Below are 18,380 nucleotides of genomic sequence, written 5' to 3' on the forward strand. Positions count from 1 at the left end.
AAGTGCACGTGTGGCTTTACTGAAGCGACATTAAAAAGGAGTCCAAGGGGAAAGCTAAGAGGACAGCTGTCGGGTTTTGGCACTGCCACGTGGGGCAGTTGCCCTGCTCTGCCTTAGATTCCTGTGGGGTTTTTGCAGGGATTTGAGCTGGTCCCAAAGCAGGAGCAATCTGGGAACAGCTTCTTGTTCTAAATATTTGCTTGGCCTCACACTATGGAACGCTGATTCCCAGCCACACACCTGGGCCTTCAGCTCCCTGCTGCTCCGTTCTCTCTCCAGCTCTTCAACGAGGTCTCCAAAGCGACGCTCGTCCTGCGCAACCCCGGGAAGGTGGGATTCAAGTATGTGGTGCTAAACCCCAGCGTGGCCCCTGCAGCCAGCCCCATGCCCGGCGTGCCCCTCGTCGTGCCCAGCACGGTGAGTCCGCAGGAGACGGCCTCGTAGGTCCGTCCTGGGAGGGAGGATTTTCTGCAGCTGTAAAAGCCGTTGCCTCCAGGAAGGGCGGGAAGGTCAAGCGAGCGCCGTCTGCGCTGGGCTCCGAGCGGTGTTGATAGCAGCGGAGGCGCGAGGGCTTCGGAAGCTCTTGGGCCGGCTGCCGAGCTCCGTTTGCGCTGACGCTGGAGTCGCAGGGTGCCGGCTCTTCCCGGGGTCACCTTACCCAGGTGTGCGACCGGGCAGGGCTTCATCCTTGCCCGCATCCCGTCCCAGCCCCTGCCCGCATGAGCCAGGCGAGCCGCTGATGCCCTCTTGCTGCCAGCTTGCGGAGAGCAGCTCTGTGCTGCTCCGGCGCCTGCCTGGCAGGGCTCTCATCCCCGCGCCTACAGGACATGCTGCCGTCGTGGTCCTCCGGCCGTGCTCGCCCACCTCCGCAGCTCTCTGTGCCCGTTCAGTGCCCGTGCAGAGCACGGGACCCCTAGAAGCGGCTCCAGAGAAGAGCGGGCACCCAGCACCCGCGGGGCTCCCGCTCGGCTGGCCGCGAGGGTCTCTCACGGTGCAGGGCCAGGTGGGAGAGCAGGGGACCGCGCTCCGGCGTGTTTGGGCAGGTGCGTTTGCAGATAGCTCAGCCCCGGCGCTCCAAGCGAGCGTGCTGGCAGGAGGTGTCCTGGTAGGGACGTGTCAGCACGGGCTCCAATGCGGCACCCAGGCACCGCAAGCCCAGCCATCAAATGCTCGTGGGCACATTCCTCCCGTCCCGCACCCTGCAGGGTTACGTTGGTTCTGGCAAGGAAGAGCTGCTGACTGTCTCCTACCTGCCTGGAGTACCTGGAGACTTCTACAGGACTTTCCAGATCCAAGTGGGTCACCTTGAGCCAGAAAACATCTCCCTGAAAGGAGAGGGGAGCTTTCCCAGGATCTACATGGACCTGCCCAGAAACATCCAAGGTAGGTGCTGCCTGTGTGGGTTCCTCGCTGTTCACCTGTGCCGTAGGGTAGCTGCACAGCCACCTCCACCAAGTCTGGAGGGTCTGGGGCTGTCAGAGCAACACTCAGCTTTCTGGTTGCTTCTTGAGCCTCTAAGCTCAACCCGTATGGCTGCTGCCCCAAGGAGCCTCCCGCTGAGCTTGCCAACAGACCTAGAAAGTTTGTAGCTACGGAGAAACACTTGGAAAAGCTGTAATACAGGCTGGAGGGGATTTTGGCAAAGACAGGTTTGTGTCAGGATGAAGAGGGTGAGATGTATCTGTATGGGGAAGAAGATGGAGGGAAGTGGATCTCAGGATGTAGAGAGGAAAGGAAGCACCCAGCTTCCATAGTTCTCCTGCAGAGTGTGTGAGTACAAGAAGGCTGTGGGGCTTCTTGGGGTAAATGGGATCAGTGCTATTTGCACCCATGTATTTTTGCTTGTTTTCTCCCATCAGGAAATGTAAAATATGAGAGGCTGCTCAAGGAGGCAACAGAAGCATTGCAAGAAGGCCATCGGAGAGAGGAAGCAGTCATTCTGCAGGAGGCCACATCCGAGAAGAAGGACTTGGGCTCCACGGTGAGAACTGCCCTCTTTGGTATGTGCCAACCTCCCTCGTGTCATTGAGCTGCGTGATACCTTGGAAATGCAAGTTCTTGTTACTCACATTAGTCGGAGAGCATCTGCCCCACTGTGAAGTTGCAGCACTTGCCCTGGTGCTCTCGGCGGAGTGCCCCGCGTTCCTGCTGAGCTATTCCAGGGTCTCTTGGGGCATGAAAAGCTGCTCAGGGTGGGACGGACCTTCGCAGCAATGGCCAATCTCAGTGAGGATGGGGTGGGATCTTCTTCCAGAGGCAAGTTCAGGCACTCAGAAAGACCCTTCCTAACCAGCTGCTGTCTTTGCATTCCGCAGTATGACACGTGGCTGCTGATGGAAGTGGAGCGGCTGCTCATAGAGGAACATGCCCTGAAGCATCAGGAAGCTCTCGTTTCCTGTCCCCCGGAGGACCCTGCTGTTGGCCAGCACGCTCGCCAGCGGCTTGTCAAGTTAGTGGGGACTTAGGGACCTCTGCACTCTGCCTCCAGGTGCCTTTGGGGAACTCCCAGAGATGTCTACAGAGCTGGCTGGGAATAGCTGGGAACTGACGGAGTGGCCTGATCTTAAGGGCTTCAGCCTACCCACTGGGAGCTGCTGAGTGTCCTCGCCCTCCACACTGCCACTCTTGACCTTTCGGGGTGCTCAGCACCTCATGGACAAGCTCTGTTCTTGGAGCTATGGTGGGGCCAGCGCAGACCATCAACCCCTGCCAGACAGTGTGGGCACCATCACTGCTCACCAGCTGTGAAGGAGGCAACCAAAGGGTGACTTCTTTTTCCAACTGAGAAACAGACCATGCTGAGCAAAAAGAGCTGGGAATCAGAGATATGAATTTGGCAAGTCCTCGGCCATGTGCTGAGATGCTGGCAGGATTGCTGTTGGTCGTTCCTGTTACTGCTTCGCGATGAGACAAGGGCTTCTTCAGGAGGCTCCAAAATGGAAGAAAAGGTTCTGAAACTCATTCATACGCTTTGCTAAGTGGGTCTGCTCTGGAGAAGGACCTTCCTCTGGGTGCTGTAGGTGTTGAATACTGGGTTTCCAGGCTCAGCAAGTCTCTCTCAGACCAGTGGAAGTCTCCTGCATAGAAATGACTTTTAGCCAAATTGCTTTTGTTTTGAGGTCCTGTGGCTAGTGGATAAAACCTAGGGCCTAGATTCCCAGTGGCTTAGCAAAGGATAATTGCCAGGTGCTCAGGCCTTTTCAGGGTTTTTCTCTCTAAAACTGAGTTTTTCAGCAGTGAATATGGCAATATTCCAGTTTATCTGTATCTTCCATCCACTTGGAAATGTAGTCAGGCTGTGGTTCAGGGCTCTCCTCATTCCTTTCAGAGCTCAGCTGCCCGATTACATCCTGGACTTGGGCTACGTCATTTTTGGTAGTGTCCACACACATTCCGTGAGGATCACCAACACCGGCTGCTTCCCTGTGTCCTTCCATGCGGATGGACGGGCCCTGCGTGACACAGGTAACGGTGCTGGGAGGCCTCACGTGGCCTTGAGGGGCTCCTTTCTGTCTGATGGGTTGTCTAGGCCTGTGCTTGGGTTCAGAGTTCAGAATGTCACAGCACTTTGTGTGTCCTTTTGTGAGAAAATATCGTGTGAGGTTCCCTGTGATATCAAAGTAGGCTACCAAAATGGGTCTCCAAGTAAGGCTGCAGTACCACAAAACTGTGACCACCTGGGGCTGAGAGATGATGCCTCTTTGAAGTTATTTTCCAAGTGACATCACTGCATCAGGGAATCTCTGCTAGAAATTCTCCTTTGGGAAGCTCTTTGCATCCTTTCACTGGGCCTGGGATGCTGGGCGCAGGAGTTGTTGATGCTCCTGAACTGAAATGTTTCCTTTTTTTTCCCCTGTGGGCCTTGGATTCTGATTGTGGGGAAAAAAAAAACCTCTTCAGGAGGTAAAGTATCAGGTAATAAGGGAGAAAAACCAAAAAGACGAAGCTCATCTTGTCCCTGGAGACCGGGACCTCTCTCTGGCCTTAGAGTTTGAGAGCTATCTCATGTTGCTGCTGGGCCTCAGCTGCTTTGCTTTTCCCTCCTCGAGGTTTCAGCACCGAGCTGCACCGCGTGAGCAGCCTGCCGTTCTGCGAGAGCGAGAGGTTCCTCGTGCGCTTCGACCCGCAGAGCGCCAGCCTGCCCCTGGGGCGGGTGGAAGCCCTGCTGCCCATCAAGGTACCATGTGGCCGGCAGCCTGGCCCCGGTCCCGGCCCTCGCCTGGGCTCTCAGCTGACTGCACTGTTGTCCCCACAGGTAACGGGAGGACCCACGTTTCACATACACCTTCACGCCATCGTGACCGTGCCAGCCCTCTGCCTCTCCCGGGACAGACTGGAGTTCTCCCCTGTCCAGTGTGGGCAGTGCCAGGAAGAAACCATCCAGCTCCACAATCAGCGCCAGATCCCCTGTAAATGGGTCATCGATGTGATCGAGCATGTTAAGAAGGTAAAGCAAACACAACGCGTAACTTCTTGGTTGCCTTTCCTTGGTTGCAGTGGCTGTGGCTGGTTTGAATGCGTGTGCTCTGGGCGCTGTTCCTGACTGCACTTGGTAGTGCTGCAGGAACCGAGGGTCTGTCCTCATAGACCGAGGTGGTCTCACGGCCTGGATTTGTGTGGTCAGGTGGACAAACATTTGCCAGCAAATCTGCGTCGGAAGCTGCAGGAGGAGTTAAAGGCCAAGTCCTGTGTCTTTGAAGTGCTGCCCTTGTGTGGAAACCTCGCTCCGGGACAGCGGTGCAACCTGCGCGTGAGGTTTACACCCACCGAAGAGGTGAGGCTGGTGGTGTCTCAGGGAAGGGCAGTGTGGTCATGAGAGCCTGGTGCAGGGAGAAGGAGATGGGGTCTGCGTCCACTGGTGTCATGGCATGTGCCACATGTGTCACGTACCCATTTTGCATGTAACCTGTAACCGTTTTGTGTCCGGCTTTGATGGGAGCCAGGAGTGGAAGATACTTGTTACTAACCCATGCGAGCCCATTTGCCTGTGTCGTACAGCTAACGTTTGCCTGATGCAGCAGTGCCAGCACTGTGCCTAGGCAATGCCTCTCTAGGGATGAGGTGAAGCAGACCCCACGCTCTTTGGGAGCTTCCCAAGGACTTTCCCTTTGGCTGCCACTTTGCACTGCTTACCTAGGACTTCACAGAGGAGCATTTTGCGTTTCTGTCTTCCCAGAGGACCTACAGCACCCATGTGAGGGTTAACATTTGCAAGAGCAACGAGCACCCTGAGCTGCAGCTCGCAGGCCGTGGGCTGGAGCCGCGGTTGGAGTTCGACCCACCCGTGCTCGCGCTGGGCCCGCTGCTGCCCTACAGCAGTGGGGTGCAGGGCAGCGTGGTGGTGAGGAACCCGTGCGACTTCCCCGTCGAGTTCTACTCACTGGACTTTGACCAGCAGTACCTTGCTGAGGAGGAGGTGAGGAGACACCCCATGCCCTCGGCTTTGTAGGGAATGATCCAGCATTCCCTGGCTTAAACCAGGGAGACGGGGAGATGGAGACAGGCTCTGGCATAAAGCTTGGCAGCCTTGCAGAATCATTCGAGTGCCATAGTGGGATGCAGAGAGGCTTGGATAGTCCATGTTGGTGAAAGAAGGAAAGGAAGGAAGGAGGGAGGAAGGTTGGTTGTGGGGGGATCTCTCGCATGATCAAGCAGCACATCTTAAAGCTGCGGCCTCTCCTCCCTGCCCACGCAGATCCTGCGGACGCTGAAGGACTATGATTCCAACAACACCTTACTGCTGCCGCCCCGCGCCCCGGGCGAGAAGCTGCCCCCGGAGGTACTGGAGTACTATGAGGGCCAGAAGAGGCTGCAGGATGAGCAGGCCAAGTCCCAGCCGGCGGAACCAGCCGGTCGTGAGAACGGTGAGGGTGCGTGCCCGGCGCGTCTCCGCTGAGGGAGTGCTGGCGCACGTGGTGCTGGCTGTCCTCAACATCCCTGTAGGCACATAAGCAGAGACACCCTCCTGCCATTCACTTCATGGTGAGGAGAGACAAGAGTGGTACCTTGCACTGCTGTGGCCAGAGGAGCCAGCTGAAAAGATACTACTAGCAAAAAAAAAAAAAAAAATCTTCTCCAACCCTAAATGGTGCTAAACTCTGCTTAGATCTCCAAAGCAGGCTCCTATCTGCCCTCGGGCACTTGGGCTTGATGGAAGAATGCCATGTGTGAAACTCAGTAGCTTATAGTGTGCATCCTACCAGCCCCGATGGCCACCAGGCTCATCTCTGCTTGCCATGAACTGGGAAAATAACCCCAGAAGGATCAGAATACCTCCCGGGGTCCCTCAGATACACAGAGTGGGATTGGATGAGTTATTTGGCCAGTTGTAGTGTTAGGTGTAATGTCACCAGCTGCCATATTTTATATCTCCCCTTCCCAGCAACAAAAGCACAGAACCTCAATTCCCCTAAAAGCAGGGACATCAGTGCCTCTGTTCAGGAAATTCTGCACTTGCGTGTGCTAGGGCAAACTGGTCAGTGTCAGAGCAGCCTGGCCTGGCCATGCTCCTCATCGTCTTCCCTCTCCCGACGTGTCTCCTCAGAAGTCTCTGAAGACATCCGTCCTCCCTCAGATCAAGGAGGAAAGTGTTCTGCTGGGGTAGCTCAAACTGTCTCATCTCACGCCTCCATCATTCCCTCCAACTTTTTTGATGAAAACAAGTTCAACAAGGTGGATTTCAAAGTGGAACGTGAAGAAGAGGAGGAGGAGGATGCTGAAAAAAGACAAAAGCCAGGTAATAAACCAGAGCTTTTCACCTGTTTCAAGTCCTTGGTGGCAAAAGGACCTCAGTGTTGGACTGGAGTGTCATCTCCATGCCTTCACTGCAGCCTTGCTCCTAGGAATGCTGTCTTACACGCAAAATTCATGTAGGATCCTGGGATCCTTTCAGTGGTCTCCTAAGAGCGCTTGGCAAATGCTGTTGGTTGTAAAATAAGAGCACAGTTAGAGTTCCTGGTGCTGAAGCATCTAGTGTTTCTGCATGGTTCTGCATGTGCCCCACACACTTAGCAAGTCCCTAGACAAACCTCGTGTGAGGGCAGCTTGGTGGTTTGTAGAAAGAGATTTGGTCCAGTCCGCATCTTGGGAGGCTTTGGCAGCATTTAGAGCAGATCCTGGTCTTTATAAGCCTAAGGATAGGACAGGGGGATGCCCTGTATGTGACATGGGTTTTGGCAGAGTCTCCCCTCCCCAGATACATTCCTGGATATGAGGGCATGGAAAGGGTGGTCAGAATTGTTGCTATGAAGGAGGCTCACTTTTACACCTGGCTCCTTGTAGAGCAGCAGCAGGAAAAACACGATGGCAGCAGCGAGGCTGTGGGAGAACTGGACGACAGCCCCGTCACGAGGGCCATCGCACGCTACCTCGGCATCGATATCTCTCCAGAAGGCCGTGCAGCCCAAAACCGCAGGGGCATCGTCGTCATCATCCACGGGGCGCCCACCACAGGTGAGTGGGCCACAGCCCTCAGCTGTGAGGAAGGGGACAGGGCAAGGGACGTCCCGGTGGACCCTGGTGCTCTCTGCTTTCAGTGTGAAGTGAGGTAGACCCCAGCTCTGCTAGTCCATTAAAAAGTCTGAGCCGTTAGAAAGTGCTGCCTGGCACAGGCTAGCAAACGTCTGGCTGGTTTGGAGGCAGGCCCTGGTGCAGGACTGAGGTAGCCCTAAGGGATGAGGTACTCAGGAGGCAGTAGCCAAAGAGGAGTTGGAGATGGTCCCTCTCCGTCTCTGGAGGACTTTTCGAGCCAACTCCCTCTTTCTCCCTAACTTCCTTTGAAAGTTCTGGGACCCCTCAGAGCATCTCTCCAACATACCTATGTGAAACATGCCTCGTGTGTGAGCATCCCGCAAGCAGTGTTCCTCTCTCTAAAGGAAAGACGTCGGCAGCGCTTGCCGTGTCCGAGTACTATGGTGCTGCCTGCTTGTCCATTGACTCGGTGGTGACAGAAGCCACCAGTGAGAAGGCCACTGCGGCAGGGCAGCAGGCCTGGGAGCTGTGTGTCAGTGCTGCTGCAGACCAGGCCAACAAGGAGGCAGAGGATGCTGGTAAGCAAAGTGCCGATACCTACCCTGCTCACCCGTTTCCTTCCCATGAGGAAAAGGGACTTTTGCAGCTCCCATTTTTTTTTTGCAGAAAAGCAAAACCGTTCTGTAAATCGGCTCTGGAAATTAAGGATCCCTCTTAATTTAGGGGCTCATAGGGGGCACCTTCTTGTGCCCCTAGTTTCGTGCAGCGCTTGGCACGTGTTTCTCTTCCCAAGAGCAATGAAGCACCCCTCTATATTTCTCAGGGCGTTTTGCGTTTACTCGAGGCCGAAGCCAGCCTGCTTCTCGGGTCTGTCGGGCAGAAACGCTGCCCCTTAGAGGGGCTGGTGCTCTGCACCCCGCAGGCCCAGGCCTTTCCAGGGCCCGCCAGGCCCGTGTCCTTGGCGGGGCCGGGGCGGCCGCCGAGCGCTGCGTCTCCTCGGCAGGGCAGCACGCGGACGGCTGGCCGCGCGGCGCGGAGCCCAGGCCCGGCACCGACGACAGCTCGTGCGGCTCCGAGGGCCAGGCCGGCCTGCAGCTCTGCCTGGGCAGCCCGGCAGGGGCAAGGACCAAGGCGGAGGGCCCCCCGCCGCAGCCCCCGAAACAGCCCCCGGCGGATCAGGTTGGTTTGTGGGCAGCAAGGGGACCACACTGCTGCAGCCGGGGGGATGTTTCCCTTGAGCTTGAGGCTGCGCTGAGGAGGGAAGGGGCTCTTGAGAAGTGTCCTCTGACCAGGCCCACCCAGGGATGTGCCCTCCGGGGTTGTCCTAGAGCCACAAAGATGATTAAAGACTGGAGCATCTGTCTTATGAGGAAAGACTAAGCGAGCGGGGGCTGTTTAGCCTGGAGAAGAGAAGGCTGAGAGGGATCTGATCGATATGTTTAATACCCGAGGGGAGAATGTAGGGAGGATGGGGCCAAACTCTTCTCGGTGGTGGCCGGTGACAGGACAAGGAGTAATGGGTGCAAGTTGAAACCCAGGCAGTTCTACCTCTATGTGAGGAAGAACTTCTTTACTGTGAGGGTGCCAGAGCCCTGGCACAGGCTGCCCAGAGAGGCTGTGGAGGCTCCTCTGGACATCTTCAAAACTGCCAGGGTGCCACCCTGCGCCCTGTGCTCTGGGTGTCCCTGCTGGAGCTAGATCATCTCTAGAGGTCCCTGCCAACCTCAGCCGTTCTGGGATTCTGTGTTGTCGCCTGGAGCTGCTGCCTGGTGGTTTTCTCTCTAGAGGGTCTCTTGCTGGTGAGAGACACCAGCTCTGTGGGCAGAAGACCCAGCAGTTGGGGTGGTTGGTGCTCTGCAAGGATTTTATTTTTCTCATGGCCAATGAGCGCTGCAGGCCTCAGCCAGCCCCGTGCCCTGCCTCCCTCTGCAGCAATGTGTGACCATCGATGCCACCAAAGCGGGAGAGACACCTGCCAGGGCCTGTGTGCTTCCTGAGGAGCTGCTGGTGACCATCCTTGCGGAAAGGATGCAGGTATGGCAGGTCTCCCCCGCAGGGCTTTGGGATAAAGACATTCCACACTCCATACGGTAAGTTGGCAGCATGTAGGGAAAGGTCGGAGCTGGTTCACCTGGGACAGTGATAGCTGATGTCCTTTGACATGCGGTTTTCTTTGTAGCTGAGCTACTACTCTCTTCTACTTTCTTCCCTACTACTGGCTTTCTCTTCTGATTTGCTTCACAGCTGAGTGACTGCTACCAAGGAGTGGTGTTCGATGGCCTGGAGACCCCCTTTGCCCGCAACATGACTTCTGCTCTGCTCTGCCTGCTCAGGGCTGTCCAAAATCGACCTCACATCTATTTTGTGAACCTGTTCCAGGATTATGCTACTATGAAAGCTAGGGAGAAGGAACAAAAAGAACAGGAAGGTGAGATTCTTCATCTCAGTACCTCTCAAATGTTCTCTCTCAGGCCCTCAACCCATGGTTTCTGGGACTCTGCACGTGAGCCAGGCAAGGCACAGGAACCTACTGACTGGCAATAGCTTGCGGGTTCACCAAACGTTGACTTCAGTAACCACATTAGGGGTGGGGGAATGACGAGCTGGGGTGGGTGAGCAGGAGTTGTGAACCCGCAGGCCACCCAGGACTGCAAGCTCTGGCTGCTAATGATTTCTCTTCTGGTCTGTGTTGAAGAACGGGAGCAGAAGGAAGCTGCCATGAGGGAGAAGGCCCGTCTCCAGGAGCTGGATGAGGAAGGATATGATGGCCTCACTGAGGAGCAGAAAAATCAGTTTGATAATGAGCTGCGACAAGTCCTACGCGAGAGGAAACAGAGGTCTGTGACCCTCCTACAGGCAATGTCCCAGCATTCTGCCCAGCCCTTGGGTGGACTCAGAGGGATATGGAGGGAAAGCCCAAAGCCTCTTACCTCTCTCACCAGTAGCGCAAGGAAGGTCTGTTCCACCTCACGTCTTCCTGACAGAGGAAAGAGCTTCCTCCAGTGAGATGTGAAACATCTTCTCTTGGGCTTGGCAGGAGCTGAGTGCTCTACTTGCCTTGCTCCTGAACTAAGAGGCATAGAATCATAGAATGCTTAGGGTTGGAAGGGACCTCTAGAGATCACCTAGTCCAACCCCCCTGCATACGCAGGGACACCTAAAGCACGTGGCACAGGACTGCATCCAAGTGGGTTTTGAAGATCTCCAGAGAAGGAGACTCCACAACCTCTCTGGGCAGCCTGTTCCAGGGCTCTGTCACCCTCACTGTTAAGAAATTTTTCCTTAAGTTCCTATGGAATTTTTGGTGCTTCAGTTTCCGGCCATTTCCTCTAGTCCTATCAGTGGCCACCACTGAAAGGAGACCAGCACCGTCCTCTGCACTCCCTCCCTTGAGGTATTTATATACACTGATTAGATCCCCTCTCAGCCTTCTCTTCTCCAGGCTGAACAGGCCCAGCTCCCTCAGCCTCTCCTCATAGGGCAGATGTTCCAGGCCCCTGATCATCCTTGTAGCCCTGCGCTGGACTCTCTCCAGCAGCTCCACATCCCTCTTGTCCTGTGGAGCCCAGAACTGGACACAATACTTCAGATGAGACTACTGCGTTGCCTCCTCATCTCTGCTCCTTCCCCCAGCAGAAGGGATGGGATCATGGTATGGATCCCTCTGAGGCTTGCTTTGGATACCATTTCTGCTGTAGGTTAAGTCCTGGCAAGCTGGTCTCATGGGGTTGTGCTCATTGAGTGACACCGGCCATAAAACACACTTGTAGCTAAAGGTGAGTTTGGGAGAGGTCCTCCTTCAGCAGAGCAGCCCAGGCAGGAGGGTGTCTGTGATAAACGCAAGCCTGGACTGTTCCTCTGAACTGCTCCTCCTTGCTGAAACTAGGGGAACTTAGGGGCCTGCTTCAGTGAACATCTACTTCAACAAGGTCAAGGAACCAAGCCCGCAATCAGTTGGGATTCAAGCGAGCCCAAGATTTCCCAAGGGTGACTCAGGGATGTTTTCTGCTTGACTTGCTTAAGGGAGAGGGAGAGGCTGGCTCGAGAACTGGAGGAAAAGAAGCTCCAGCAGGAGCTAGAACGCCTCAAGGAGGAAGAAGAGCTGAAGAAGAAGGGAAAGCGCGGGAAGAAGGACCTTGGCAAAGAAAAAGACTCAGGGAAGAAAAGCCAGTTTGGAACCAAGCAGGTGGGTGGTTATGTTTATAGAGATGAGTAACAGTCCTTGGGACCTTACCACTGAGTTGCCTCGTTCCAAGAAAAGCCATCAGCTGGTCCTTCACACACGCAGTGCTGGGCCCAGGGACGGGTATGTGGCAGTAGGATGTGGCACTGCAGAGGAACAGCAACTGGTATTTGTGCTGCTTCTTTGCTGGGGATGTTATCCCCCAGGTCTGTAAGATGGCTGCTTTTCTGGGATCATGTGGGCTCTATGCTGGCCTGAGTATTCATTAGCAACCAGCCTTCCCAAAGTGTCAGCCAGCCACAGGGATGCTCAGCACTCCAAAGTGACACTCCCGAGGCCTGCCTAGGAATAAGGAGTTGTCTGAAGTTCCCTGTTTGGTTTGGGAAAGCTCTTCTGTTTTCAGCTAGTTTGTAGGACTCCTCATTGGTGTAGCTGGTGGAAGGCTTGGTGTCAGCTGAGGCTCTGGGACACTCCAGCAGAGATTGTGCCCACCCCCACAGCATCTGAATTAATGCTTTGAAACGCTCCCTTCCTTTCCCCCTCCTCCTTCCCAGGCTGTGCATGTTTCCAGCAGTCACTCAGATAACAAGCTGAACGAAGGGGATGACAGGAGGGGGTCTACAAAGGAGCACCCAGACTCAGTTTCAAGTGACAAGGAAGAGAAGAAGAAGAGGAACAAGACTGGCCAGGCAGATGCCCGCCCAGTGGTGGTTATGTCACCTGCAGAGGCAGAACAGGACAAAACCGAGAAGGAGGCACTGAGTGATGCTGAGAAGAGCTTGGCCCGGAGGTTCAAGCTCTATGAGGCCTCACAGAAGGGCATCACTCATATTTTGTCATTCTGGGACCGAGTTCAGGGTGTCCTGCTTTCCCCCTTGGACCTAGAAGATGTCCAGCCTGAGGCAGAAGAGCAGCGGCAGCCTTCATCCAGCCGCAAGAGCCGGAAGGACAGGGAGAGGGAGCGCCTGGAGAGGGAACGCCTGGAGAAGGAGCGCCTGGAAAGGGAACGCTTGGAGAAGGAGCGCCTGGAAAAACTGAAGGCCCTTGAGGACTCCAAGCCTCCTGGGCAGGAAAAGGAAGGTGCGGAAGAGTCGGGCAAAGAACAGGATACCAGAGTGCCCTGCTTGGAAATCCAGGTGCTGAGCTCCGAAGATGCCAGTGGGAAGAGGATCTTGGAGAGCGGCAAGCTGCCCGATGTAGACCAGGTAAAACCTGAGAAGTTTGGATGCTGAGCCAGCCATGGCCTGGGCTCTGGTGCGTCACCTCCTGGTAGGTAACAACAACACAGAGCCTTGTCCAAGCTGCTGACTATCTTCCATGGGGGCTCTGCAGCATCCACGTGACAGGGACAGTTCTCAGCAACCCTGAGAGAGGTTTTACGCTTGCCGTTACTCGTGCCCCATGCTCTCTGCTCAAGCGTCCTGCCTGTTCCTCCCCCACAGGCTTTCCTGGATGAGGAGTAAATAGAAACAGACCCAGGACAGGGCAGGCCATGGTTGTTGGTCCTTACAGTTGTGTTACGCAGGGTGGGCACGTCCTGTGGGCACGTCTTAGCACTGCTCTGGAGCCTGCCCATCTCACAAGGCTTCAAAGAGCACTGCGCTCCCTTAGCAAATGTCTCCAGCAGTTTTGTGCCTTGAGGAAGGAGCAGCAGGATGGCGGATCGTGACTGATCTATTAATGGGGCTTTCTCTTATGCTTTAGATCCTGGATAGCCTGGGACTGGGTCCCTCGGGACCTCCCATTCCTCCTCCTGCTTTTTACTCTGTGATCCGCTACCCAGAGAAGCGGTCACCCCCTGCAGCGGGCGAAGACCTTGAGCACTTCATCTTCGTTGCGCCAGAAGGTGCAACTGCTGAAGAAGAAAAGAAGGATACGGAGAGTCTCATGGATGTCGCTGTCACGCCGGTGCCGAAGGTAGCGGGAAAAGGGCTGGGCTGGCGGGGGGCAGAGGGGTGGGCGAGATGCAGGAGGAGGTGAGTTGTGGAAGAATGACGGGGCCCCGTGCCTGCCAGGATCCAGGCTAATGTCAGCATGGCCTTGTTCACCTGGAAGAGCTTCATTTCCAGGGAGGACATAGGCCTTGGTGTGTCAGGAAATGCCCCCGCTCACAGCTGCTGCCTTGAAGCTCTTGTGGCGGCCCAGTTTGAGGGCAGTTGTTGCAGCTTCACAGGGACGTGGGCTGGGTGCCCAGCTGCCCAAAGTGGCCAACGGAGGTCCCCTTCCCCACAGCCCTCTTGTCACCCTCCAACGTCATCCTGCCATAGGGCTGTTCTGTAAAAGAAAACATTTCACCTAAGGCCCTCGAAGCTCCCCTCTTAGGTCTGCTGTGGCTTAGCTCAGTTTCTTCAAGTCAGCTCACCAAGGCGGGAGGACTGGAAAGGGAAGAAAAGCAGAACAGTGTTCAGATCCCCCCAGGATATATGAACGGGAAGCCTATAGCTCTGTGCTGAGTTTCGTGATCAAGGAGAGGGTTTGAGCAAGGAAGGATTTTTCAGAATGAAATCTGAGGAGGCCAGATGGAGGCGGAGGGCAGGAAAGCAGAGTGGAGCAGGGCCTGGTGGCTTATTCCGTCTCCTATTCGTCAACAAACTTGCTCCTTGGAAAATAATCCCAGGGCAGGGATATTTTGGGGGCTGTTGTCACTCGTCTCTCCCCTCTTTCCCCCGTGGTGTTGAGGAGGATCAGGTCACCCCCACCCGCGGCAGGACGAGGAAGGAGAAAGCGGAGGGCAGCCGGGAGTCTTCGAGGGACAAGCGCGGCACGGGCCGGGGCAAGAAGGGCCCGCAGGCCCCGGCGGCGGGAGCGTCGCCTCGCCAGGCCGATGCGGACCAAGGCAGCGCCAGCCGGGACTCGTCCGCAGGGAAGGTCGCCCGGTGAGCTGGGAGAGCGGAGGGAGAGGCGATTCCAAGAGGCTTCTGCACTCTGGTACGTCTGCAGTCCCCCCTCTCCTCAACAAGCTCTGAAATGTCCTCTCTTTACTGCCAGGCTGACCAACTTCCGCTGGATTGTGCCAGCCCACGGGGAGGTTGTCCTGAAGATCCATTTCAGCTCCGTCGTGCCGGGCCAGTTTGATCAGACGTACAGCTTTGAGATCCTGGGGACGCGCCGCCTGTACCAGCTGTTCTGCAGGGGCACCTGCGTGTATCCCACCATCTGCCGGGACCCCCGGTAAGGCCTGCGCTGCCTCCCGCGTGCGGATGCTCCCGTGCGCAGAGCTTGGGCTGCACCGTGCAGCCCGGCCACGCACGTCATCTGCCCTGAGACCCTCTGGCCTGCCCCGGCCCAGAGCCGGGCCCATCCCGCCTGGCACCTTTCCTTGGGAAGGCAGGAAGTGGCAGTTTGGGCATCCTGCCTGAGCAGCCGAGCGTCTTTTCCCACGCGTGGAGCTCGGGTAATATTAAGGGATGCGGTTATGGTCTTTTGACGGGATTTTGACCTGCAGCGTGTCCGTAGCTGCCCAGCTATCTTTTCCTCTCCCCAGGGTGGTGTTTCCTCACCGGAGGAAAAGCAAGGGGCGAGATGACATCGTCTTCAAGCAGTACATCATGGACACGGGCGTATTCCACTTTGGGCCGCTGCTCTGCGGGAAGTCCCGGCAGTGGTACGTGAGCCACGGGGCCGCCTGCCCAGAGCGAGCCCATGGGGCTCCAGGACCCACGTGGCGGTGGCTGCGTTTGGAGAGAGGCTGTTCCAGCAGCAGAATTCGAGGGGGCCTCTGGAAGGGACTTGGGAGGTGACCAGGAAGGCCCACGGATGGGTGACCTCTAGCACATAGCAGGCACGTGTGTCTTGGAGGAGCTGGGAGCAGTGGTTGGAGCTGAGGTTCCTACCTGGTAGGGTGCCTCAGGAAGACCATAATAAGATCTACAAGGTTTGTTAGGGACCCAAACTATCTCAAATGAGTGCTGCCTGCATCCTAACGGTTGAGGCAACTTGTGTCCTCCCTGTACCTCTCACTTCCCCGCTTAAGAAATGAACTTTATGGTGCTTTTTAAAACTATTTTGAGCTCCACTGATAGACTGAAATAACAATTAGTCTGCTGATGTTTATTTTAAACTGTTGAATAAGCTCTAATGTTAGAGAGACTTTTTGTCTCTGCCAACATGTGTGTGTGACCTGCAGAGGAATAAAAATGGGATTTATGTTTTCCTCATTCTTACTAATGGATAAAGTCTGCCTGAAAGAGTTGTCTTTGTAACTGCTGGCCTACTTCTATTTTTCACTGTGCTCTTTTTTAATATTAGAAGTAAAGTTCTTGCCTTCATAGGAGCCCTGGAGAGTCAGTGGTATTTTGGCAATCCAAGGAAATGAATTCAAAATCACTCAAAAACAGAAGTGGATCTCTGGCCAGGCTGATGAATGGTCTTGGGCTTCTGTTTGCCAAATACTGTTTTCCACTTTAGAAAAGGGAGGTTGTTAAATGTTCTATAAATTCCTATTTCTTTCCCTACGAGTTCAAGAAAACCCCTGAAATGTAAGGCTTGACTTTTCTGAAGCACAAAAGCTACGCTATTTTTAAAACCTCTTTTCAAAAGCATTTCTTCATACCCTGCAGGGAAGCAAACCAAACACAAAGAGGGGGAAGACACCCATGAGCCTGCCTTATTTTCCAGCCACCCCAGAATATTTATTTTGCAAAAGGCTCTTTCTTTAAGTGACCAGTGTCATGCACCTGCAACGAGGGCACCTGGCGGTGGTGCAGACCCCTACGTAAGGGTAGAGGTGTCACCCTGCTGCGTGGAGAAGGCAGCGTGCCCGGGGCTCTGCTGCAGCTCGCTGTCCTCTCGCGGGCAGGTACAAGGCGCACCGCTACCCCAGTAACTGTGAGAAGATAACGATCCTCAACGTGACCCCCTTGGAAGCAGAGGTGCATTTCTTCCTGGAGCACGATGCCAGCGCGGACACGTTCCTCTTCGAGCCTCCCCACCTGACCTTGAAGGCGAATGAGAAGCAGGTAGGAGAGGGCAGGTAGGGCAGGTTGCTGTGCCCGTCAGCCCTTCCTCCTGCTCGCTGAAAGACTTTCTGTGCTTCTCCCTCGGGACTGGGCCAGGAGCTGACCCTTTGGGCCTACCCCACCTCTTCGGGCATGGTGGAGGACAACCTTGTCTGCTGCATCAAGGACAACCCTGAGCCCGTGGTTTTCCGCCTCTGCTGCCAAGGAGTGAAGCTGGAGCTGGGAGTCAGCTGCAAACTGCTGCATTTTGACAAGCTGCTTCTACACAGGTTGGTCACCCCATAGGCCACCCCATCTTGGACAAGAGCAGTTGGCAAGGTCCTCTGGTGTCACTTGTGACCTGTGTGGCTACTTGGGTTGGAGGCTGCGCTGACATCCCTCCTTCTGCAGCTCTTCCCATTCTTGCTGGCCGTTCCTTAGTGGTTGTGCTAGTGGGTTTGCCATGATGGCCCCTGGCTCTGAACCACCCCCTCTCAGATGTTGCAATAGAAGACGGTTAACTGCTGTGAGGTTGCATGACTTCATACACGTGATAGGGCTGCCCCGAAGCTGCTTTCACAGTGACCCTCGAGGGAGCAGTGCTGAGCACCCTGCTATCTCTGCAGGAAGGACAGCAAGACACTGGTCCTGCAAAACAGCACCCCGCTGCCTGCGGTCTGGAAGCTCAGCGGGGTGGAGAGCCTCGGCGAGGATTTCTCCGTGTCCCAAGAGCACGGCATCATTGGCCCCTATACGAAGTTTAGGCTGCAGATACGTTTCAAGGCCTCGAAGGCTGTCAGTGTGAAGAAGACCATCCGATTGGAGGTGAGGTGGAGACTCTGTCCCTGGCAAAGCAGGGCAGAGCCATCAGCCCAACTCAGCTACCTTTTCTTAGGAGGTTGGAGATTCTGTACTTGAAGGGTCGCCTGCAAACAGGGCAAAGGGATGGGCCTTCAGTGAGATCCCCTTCGCTAGGGTTTGTCCTAATCACTGTTTGCTTCTCAGGTTTCAGATACAGAAAACATCCTGGGGATTGTTCAGGTAGAAAACATCCAAATCGTGGCGGAGGCCTACGATGTTGCTCTGAACATCACCTTTCCCAAAGGTCAGTGGGTACCCCCCTAAAAAGTAGTCCAGCTGTCTCACATTGCACTGCCTGCTTAGGAGGTGGGTTTTTTTAATCAAAATAAGGCTGTGCTGATTCATTTGGGTACCTTGAAGCAACAGTGATATGCCCAAGCAGTTGGCAACTCCTGAAGGCTCAGCACAGCATGTAGCGTTGTTGGATCTCTGCTTGGAAGCCAAGGTGGGGAAGCTGAGCTGCTGAGCACTGCAGGTGTCCTCTGCGTAAGAGGAAGGGCAGAAAACAGCTAGAGGCAACTTCCTGGAAATTAAACTTGCTGGGAAGGGCCTTGTGCCACTTTAGAACTTTAAATAGGTATCTTGTCATTGGGTCTGTTCTACAGCAGCTCAAATATTCACCCTTTCTCACCTTGATCTCTGGGGTTTTTGCAGTTGTAGATAGTAACCTGGATTTTGGGATCATTAAAGTTATGGATGAAGCAAAGACAACGCTGAATCTAAAAAACAAGGGGAAGTATGAGATTGCATACAAGTAAGTTACCGCGTACGTGCGGGATGCCGCGGCCCGCCCGCGCAGGCTTGCATTGCCCTTGTTCTCACAGCCCAAACCTCCCGTGCTGCCTTGCTCCCAGTCTGGGTAGGCACTAAGCTTGGGCTCTCTAATCTCATATGCTACTGGAGAACCCAGCCAGACAGCAGCAATCTTC

The 18,380-nt window shown here is 55.2% G+C and overlaps 1 protein-coding gene across 1 annotated transcript in view; it reads left to right on the forward strand.

Annotated features, from left to right (window-relative positions):
- HYDIN (HYDIN axonemal central pair apparatus protein) overlaps nt 1-18,380 on the forward strand; it is a 118,203-nt gene that overhangs the window by 78,457 nt on the left and 21,366 nt on the right. The window contains exons 27-54 of the mRNA XM_088536502.1: nt 280-417; nt 1,206-1,383; nt 1,860-1,981; nt 2,316-2,449; nt 3,329-3,465; nt 4,050-4,177; nt 4,256-4,447; nt 4,625-4,774; nt 5,177-5,416; nt 5,696-5,864; nt 6,545-6,736; nt 7,282-7,452; nt 7,875-8,048; nt 8,474-8,649; nt 9,403-9,504; nt 9,715-9,898; nt 10,166-10,307; nt 11,494-11,656; nt 12,208-12,858; nt 13,358-13,573; nt 14,333-14,529; nt 14,642-14,824; nt 15,138-15,257; nt 16,452-16,611; nt 16,708-16,880; nt 17,217-17,415; nt 17,596-17,695; nt 18,106-18,205. Coding sequence (XP_088392628.1) covers nt 280-417; nt 1,206-1,383; nt 1,860-1,981; nt 2,316-2,449; nt 3,329-3,465; nt 4,050-4,177; nt 4,256-4,447; nt 4,625-4,774; nt 5,177-5,416; nt 5,696-5,864; nt 6,545-6,736; nt 7,282-7,452; nt 7,875-8,048; nt 8,474-8,649; nt 9,403-9,504; nt 9,715-9,898; nt 10,166-10,307; nt 11,494-11,656; nt 12,208-12,858; nt 13,358-13,573; nt 14,333-14,529; nt 14,642-14,824; nt 15,138-15,257; nt 16,452-16,611; nt 16,708-16,880; nt 17,217-17,415; nt 17,596-17,695; nt 18,106-18,205 — 4,991 coding nt within the window. The remainder of the gene's footprint in view (nt 1-279; nt 418-1,205; nt 1,384-1,859; nt 1,982-2,315; nt 2,450-3,328; nt 3,466-4,049; nt 4,178-4,255; nt 4,448-4,624; nt 4,775-5,176; nt 5,417-5,695; nt 5,865-6,544; nt 6,737-7,281; nt 7,453-7,874; nt 8,049-8,473; nt 8,650-9,402; nt 9,505-9,714; nt 9,899-10,165; nt 10,308-11,493; nt 11,657-12,207; nt 12,859-13,357; nt 13,574-14,332; nt 14,530-14,641; nt 14,825-15,137; nt 15,258-16,451; nt 16,612-16,707; nt 16,881-17,216; nt 17,416-17,595; nt 17,696-18,105; nt 18,206-18,380) is intronic.

This window comes from Tinamus guttatus, unplaced genomic scaffold, assembly GCF_059628265.1.
Source record: "Tinamus guttatus ecotype Peru unplaced genomic scaffold, ASM5962826v1 Tinamus_guttatus_pri_ptg000674l, whole genome shotgun sequence".
In the NCBI taxonomy this organism is placed as follows: domain Eukaryota; kingdom Metazoa; phylum Chordata; class Aves; order Tinamiformes; family Tinamidae; genus Tinamus; species Tinamus guttatus.